Source organism: Ictidomys tridecemlineatus, chromosome 7 (genome assembly GCF_052094955.1).
Source record: "Ictidomys tridecemlineatus isolate mIctTri1 chromosome 7, mIctTri1.hap1, whole genome shotgun sequence".
NCBI classification, from domain to species: Eukaryota; Metazoa; Chordata; class Mammalia; order Rodentia; family Sciuridae; genus Ictidomys; species Ictidomys tridecemlineatus.
Genome location: NC_135483.1, coordinates 65889228 through 65896753, shown reverse-complemented (window position 1 = coordinate 65896753; position 7526 = coordinate 65889228). Strand labels below are relative to the sequence as shown.

Sequence of the window (7526 nt, the reverse complement as noted above, 5' to 3'; positions counted from 1 at the left end):
CTGTGTCCAGTGTCAAGCTGACCAGAGACTCAAAGTGGGTGTAAAAAGCCAAGTGAAACTTAAGTTTTCCCTGGGATTCATCTGCCCACTCCTAGTTCCCTAAGGAACCCAAACTGAGGGATTGGCCCGCCCGAGGTGCGCCTGGTAGAAGTGTCCCCAGGCGCGGTGGGTGCCAGAGCAGTCTCCCCTGCGAACCTCTACGCTCTGCCACTCTCCACAGTCTTAAGGGCCTGACTGCCTGCTCTGGCCCAAGGGCACTTCGTCAAGAACACACTGGACCCCCTGGTGTTCAGTCACCCAGTCTTGATCCAGCTGCCCAAGTTGTGCTCACATCTGGGGCCCAGCCCAGAGATGTACGGCCCAAACTCTCCAGATCAAGCGGAAATTCAGGGCTCAAACCTCAGAAGAAATGCGGCCTCAGGTGTTTTGTCGGGAGGGTGAAAATGTTCTCACTCCAACCACCGTTTTTCTCCAAAAACTGCTGCAAGCATAAATTGTGAAAAGGTTGGGGTTAGGGTAGGGAGAGCCACTTAAGTAAATTGGAAGACCTTCTGTTCTTTCAGATGTCCCACACTATTCCTACAACCACATGCTAAAACTCTTAGGTATAGAAAGAAGGTTGATTTGACTGAAATTATTAAAATGAAAATAAACACCATTAATCCTGGTACATTTAATAGTTGCTTATTCATCTGACATTTCAAGGTATTTTCAAATTACCTCTCTTGCTCCCACCCCCATCCATTTCAAGTCTCTTCAGGACTAAACCTGGAGGCTGAGTGAGAAATAGGTAAGTATTTCTTTTTTTTCCCTTCTGAATTTCAAGGTTTGTTATTCTGCCCAATTCCTAATAATACTCGAACAGTACAGAGGTGGTAGAGGAAGTATTTCAAGGAGGCCTTTTAATAATGAGAAATATTAAGCAGTAAATCTTGCAGCAAATGTGTCCCCTACAATGTTAATATGCAAAAGGAAAAAAAAATCCGACTGGTGGTGGCTGTGGTTAATTCCTAATCAGAATGATGGACAGCAGGGCCAGAACAATACAAACTAATGGCTGTGTTGCTGATCACTTTACCCCTTGATTAAAGACACCCAATTATGGCGCAGAACAGTGTCGTAATTATGTTTCTTAATCACATCCAGGAGGTTTAATTGCCTTAACGATGTGTTTCATTAAATGAATTTAGGTATTATAGTCGACAGTTTTCATACACAGTTGTTTTCAAATTAACATAATATTAGACATCGTCATGGAAATTGTTTTAATAATCATAATTAGATGCACCCAGGCTTTGTCTGGTAAATGCTAAGAGACGTTCTTCTCCTGCCTGGGGGCTGCCCTGTTCTCTTCCCTCTCTCTACCCCCACTCCCAGACTGGGAGGGCTCCAGCTTCAAGGCCCTTTGCTGTTATGTTTTCTGAAAAGTTACAGGTTCTGATTAATCTTCTTTGATGGCAAGTGGAGCAGAAAATATCCTCCCTCACCCCCCACTAAGTTTGATGGCATTTAGGGATATCTTTATGAGCTGAGGCTACACAGACAAAAATGCATTTAACATTACTGGCTACAGAGGAAACACCATGACTTCTTAACACCATATCACCACCACCATCACCACCAACTCTATAACCTCCACTACAATACAAATCACACCTTCTACATTTGAGAGCAATATAGAGGTCCAAATACAAGATTATCCTTCAACCTTCAGTAGCATACAGGTCCAAACCAATCCAAATATATATATATATAAAAATCTCTTTAACCAGCAACACCTACAGTAAGCTCTGGAAATCTCTATGGGCATTTGTTGACACATGTAATTCAACCTAGCCAATTGACTCTTTTAACACACACCAAAAAAAGTGGAAAACCACATGAAGATTCATTGTTCAGAAAATCTAAATCCATCTCTTTTTCCTTGGCTTTCAAGTATTTGGAAGTAGAAATTTTGAATAAAAACTCTTTAGAAACTTCACCCACTTTGGTGGGCTCTGGCAAGGTTATCAATGTCATTCAAGTGGAAAAGAATTCCAGGGAAAGCATGGCCTTCTGAGTTCATTCCAGCAGCCAGGAGCTCTGGACCTCTTCTGGGTTCCACCACTGACCCCATTCACCTCTCTTTGCATGGCCAGGCCTAGCAATTGTCCTTTTAACAAGTAAACAAGTAAACTAGGACTATTCCTAATTGTGCATTCCTGCCAAAATTTTAGTTCCACCTTTTCTGAAAACTCCTTTCTGTTCTGTTACCTTTCAAGCAAAAAGTAACACAGAAGAGAGGTGTTGCTCCTTCCACAAAGCACAGCATAATAAAATGTTTGATCAAAATATTTTAATAAAGATTCTTTCTGACATAGATACACATACAAATGGTCATACATAGCTGTCATATTCTGATTGACCTATTTAATATATATTATTCTTTACACATCCAAACCCACCAACAGATCCATCACAGCTCCCAACTCACCATCCAACCTGACAAACTGAATTTGTTTTATCTTCAAGGAGTGGAAAATAACAGGACTCCATTTAAAAAAAAAAAAAAGAAGAAGAAGAAAAAGAAAAAAAGATTTTCTTGATTTTCATAGGATGGAAATGCAGGCAAACAGCCATGCAAACTAAAACTGAAAGCTCACTTTGGGTAAATAGCTTCTTGCTTTTCCTTAGTTTTATTTCATTTTTTTAAATTTTTTTTTTTAGAAAAATAACAAAGGATTTCACACCACAGACAAAACAAACCAGTCTTTAAACTTAAATAGTTTTCCACAGTTAAAATAACTTATATGTACATATATTTTAAAAGCAATTAAATTAGACCTCTTTAAAAAAAAAAGAAAAAGAAAAAGAAAAAGCACAGCATAGCCTGGAAAAAAATATTTGCTTAGTATGTTTTTACTTATAGGATCTATTGCTGTGATGTTTTTTTCCCTTTTGGAATGCAAATAAGTCCCCTTTCAAAAAAAGAGATCAATTCATTCATCAATTAAGAATACACCTTTCCTGTAATTTTTGGACTGAAGCAATTTATTAAAGCTCAATTTAAATACAGGGATGATGCAACTGAAAATATCCAGGTGACCTTTCATAAACCTAAGCAGCTCAGATACATCAATATTTCTCTTCATACTTGTTGGCAAATAAACCTTTTAACACTTGGCACACAGTATAAGTTAATCTATAAAACAGAATTTTAGAGGCATTAAAAAAATCTGCACATAAGACCCATGACCTTAACACATGATAAATACTGTTGATGTGGAAGGGTCATTGAAGAATAACAAATAAATACCATGAATTGTTAATACATCATTGCAGAGTAGAAAGTAACAAGGTGCACATAAATATTTTTAAATGCAATTCTTTCAGCCACAGTTTGCTTTTATATCACTCTCGCCAGAACTTTGAGCATTTTCACAGGATTAAAGTTCAGAGACAATAAAAAATACAAGTCTTTCATAGCAACATGTCTCTCTCTGTTTTCCCCCCACTTAAATAAGTCTACATTTCAAGTTTTTCTCCTGGCTCAGAATCAAAATTTATTTTCAAGTGCCCTTTCTGATTTGTCTGAATGAATATTCCGTTCCACATGTCTCCCAAGCCTGGACTCCTTCTCTCCCCTTCAGCACTAGCCAAATTCACAATTATTAGTAGGATTAGTATTTTGCCATTCAATACTCTCAACGCTTAATAACCAAGCACTATTTCTCAACTTATTTTTCACCTTTAAGGAAGACTTTGCTTCCTTGAGGTCTAGGCTGCCACCAAAGTTGCCACTTTTCTGAGAAAAAAAAAAAATAGACATCCATACTCCATCCCAACTCCACCTCCCTCCTCCCTCCCTCCCCACCCCAAAGACCGAGATTCTGGGGATGTCAAGGCTAAAAGTCCGGTTTGTCTCTGATACTTCTCAGTTCTTGCCTCTGCTTTGTTTGCTCAGCAAGTGTTTCACAACTACGAGAGGACCAAAATAAAAGGGGTGGGGAGCAGCTTTTCGCTTTCCTCTAGCTTTTGGGTCGGTCTTGTGTTTTTCAGGGGTGTGTTTAAGGCTTCTCCGTGCACTGTTTGCAGAGGCTGGAGGAGACGCTGTTGAACAGGGCGCACTTCTCCGGGCAGGAGGCGGCTGGGGGTAGCCCAGCGCTAAACGGGTAGCCAGCCGCTTGCTCGTAGGCGCCGAGTGCTGGGTGCAGAGCAGCGGCTGCCGCTGCCGCCGCCGCGGAGCTGGGTAGGGAGGCGGCCGAGATGGCCTGGCCCTGATTGAGGTAGGCGACTAGGCGCCTCATCTCTTCCAGGGCCTGAGCCTGCATGAGGATATAGTTCTTGGCTAGCAGTAGCGTGGCGATCTTGGACAGCTTCCGCACTGAGGGGCTGTGCGCGTAGGGGATCACCGCACGCAGCTCGTCCAGCGCGTCGTTCAGGTCGTGCATCCTCCGGCGCTCCCGGGCGTTGATATTGAGCCGCAGTGCTTTTTGCTCTTTGGATTTCTTGCTGCTGCTGCTGCTGCCGCCGCCACCGCCACCGCTACCGCTGCTGCTACCCCCGCCGCCGCCGGGGCCCCCCGGGGGGACACTGGCGCCTCCGTGGAGGTGGGCGTTGGAGCAGCCCTCTGCCGCCTTGGAGCTGCCACCTCCGGCGCCTGGGGATGCCCGCGGGTCGGTGCCTCCGGCTCGGAGCACCAGCTCGCAGCGGCCGTCGCTGTCGTCGTCGGGGCTCTGCTCTCCGCCGCTGCTCTCGGCCATCGAGCCGCGGCTTGCGCTCTCGCCGTATTTGAGGCATAGGGCGGCCCCAGCCGGCAGGCTGCTTAAGCTAGGGTCGCCCCCAATGCCGGCTGAGCCCACGAGCAGCCCGGGGACACTCACCCCGCCGCCGCCACCTCCCGCACCTCCGCCACCTCCTCCAGGCGGCGGCAGCAGCAGCCCTGCCCCCTCGGGGTCAGCCGGCTCGAAGCAGCCTAGGGGCGACGAGGAGGAGGACGCCGGGCGTTCCCGAGGCGGCGGCGCTAGGGACAGGTCCATGCCCGGGGGCGTGGAGCGGAAAGCCGCCTCCAAGCGCTTGGCGGTGGAGGCGCTCAGGCTCTTGTGAAGGAAGAGGTCGTCTTCACCCGCGGCCGCCGCGCCGAGGTGCAGCCCGCGCTCCATGGTCCGGTGCCGGCGTGCAGCCCGGGCCCTCCGCACCCGCTGCCGCCGCCTCGGCTCGGGAGTCAGGCGGCCCCACAGACGCGCGCGAGCCGGGCTCCGGAGCTTCTGCGCGCGTCGGTCCCGGTGTTGCCGGCAGCCCTCTCCCCTTCTTTCTTTTTCTTTTTCGCCTTCCCCCGCGCTCGCCGCCTCCTCTTCTTTTTCTTTTTCGTCTCCAGCCGATGGTGCTGGCTGCTGGGGCTCACCATGGGCCGCGGCCCCGCATGGTGGGAGGGTGGGAGCAGAGGGAGTGGAGCCGCCGCCGCCGCCGCCGCTGCTCTGAGCCCAGCCCCGCGCCTCCTCTCCGCACCGTTTATCTTGCTTGGATTCACCTTCAAGAGATTTCCGGACCCATCAACCAGCCGCCGCCACAGACGGGGGAGTCTTTTACATCATTATCTCTGAGTAGGTTATTATGAAGAAGACTCGCCTGTTGGGACAGCGCTTTCTACCCAATCAGGTTAACGTTTTAATTAATAGGATTAAAACGGTAACAAACAATCGCAGGCGCTATCTGGCCGCGAGTCTGAATAGTTTCATTTCCCAGGTCTGAAGACAGGCAGCAGCTAGAGCTTTATAAAAGGCGCCTGCTCCATTATTCTGCCTGCCATCTGTATACACAGCTTAGCGCATATGTTTGCAAGGCGCTGGGTCCTGTTAGTAACCCAACAACTGCCTTTAGCTTGACATGTGTGGCGACTTTCACTCATCAATGAGCACACTAAAAGCCCTACTTAGAGCCGAGGATGTTCTTTGCTCCTTCAGCAAATTGTAGACCGGCGGAGAAGCCTGGGAGTCCCATGGAAAGCAGACGCCCCCACCCACCGCACCCCACCCCCACTGCCCTTCCCTCACCACTGCTGTTTCAGCTTGTGCTAAATTACCCTTTCAGGCGAGAATTATACTCCACCCCTGTTCATCGGATGTCTCAGGTCTGGATTTGGAAATGGGACTTTCCAGGGGGAAGGTGGTGTCCCAGAAGGCTTGTCCAAAATTCGCTCTAGATTTTCAGCTAGTAAGAGAGCAAAGCAATCGTGTCCCCCCCCCCCCAACACTCTTCCTTTTTTCCACACCCCTCCACTGCCCAGTTCCTACCTGGATTGAAAAAAAAAATTTAAAAAGCAAAACGAAGAATAAATTGATTTTTTTTTTTTAAGGAAGGAGTAGCCGGTGTGTTTACACAATGATACCCAAATAACTGCTGTGGTGATGGTAACTATAAAACACACTATTTTCTAAACAGGAAGAAACTGGTGTCTCAAACTTTCCTCAAGATTAAAATCCAGTTGCTTTACAAGAGTCAATACCAAGAGTTAGATCCTCTCACACACCAAGTGTGGGCACTTGTGCATATTTATTTAACCGGAACTGGAACTGCCACATCTAGGTTAACTGTTCAGGGACATCTGGATCTGTCTAGGTTGTTCTTGGAGGGTGAGTTAAGGGAAGAACTGAAAACAAGTGCTTCTCTCCGGATGGGAAATGGTACACTGGGTCCTCTTGCTTCAGAGCTGAGTCTTTAGGAGCACATGGTATTGAGCAGCTGGTTTTCATCCTTATGACATAAGTAAAAACAATATTTCCCAACACCTCCAATAATTCTTTCTTATGTGGCAGAATTACTGAAGGCTGTGCAGTTTTTTGGTTTCTCTGGTTTCATTAAAAACCTTTTAATTGTGGCTTTCAGAGTTGGCCCCAGGTGTTGGACTCTTTTCATTACATTTTGCTCTAATGTGATGAAATTCTAATTCTCTCCTTACCATATGGTTAAATTTCCCCAGTGAGAATTAGTTGAAAAAGGAGAAATAATCTATTAATCTCTGTAATAGATTCACAAATGAGGTTCACCACAGAACCTGTTTTTGAATGGTAATATCAGAACAGTTGGGCGCCTTATTTCATAATGGAAGGGTGAGGGTGACACAAAAATGTCTGCATTTTCACCTGGAAAGGATGAAAAAGGGCCCAGCCAGCGCTATCTTTACAAAATAATTGCTTGAGATCTCATCTTTCAGGGACAGAAACACAGCCCCCTGCTTAGATCCACGCAGTCCTTGGTTACCTAAGCTCCTTTGGATGTACTGGAACTCAGAGGTTGAGAAAGCCTTCTGACTGCTAGAGGCTCTATTGCCTGGCCCAAATCCACGCCTGTGAAGGCTTGAGCCTGGCCACGTGTCTCGCTGGGGACCTAAAGGCTAGTTTACGTGCAGGGCGGTCCCAAGCTCACGGCTAGCCTCCCTCATTCCCTCCCCCGGCGCTAGCAGCTGTTAACCTCTCCCTTTAGGAAGCTAAAGACACGCTACTGTTATTGTTTTTTTCAATTAGCTTTGTTTTCACTGGGATCATAAA

General features: G+C 46.7%; 1 protein-coding gene across 1 annotated transcript; it reads right to left on the bottom strand.

Moving 5' to 3' along the window:
• Positions 1–2320: 2320 nt before the first annotated feature.
• On the bottom strand, positions 2321–5975 carry Bhlhe22 (basic helix-loop-helix family member e22). The gene has a single exon (XM_005322963.4). The coding sequence runs from the start codon at positions 5139–5141 to the stop codon at positions 4047–4049; it is 1095 nt and encodes a 364-aa protein (XP_005323020.3). The 5' UTR covers positions 5142–5975; the 3' UTR covers positions 2321–4046.
• Positions 5976–7526: the final 1551 nt, after the last annotated feature.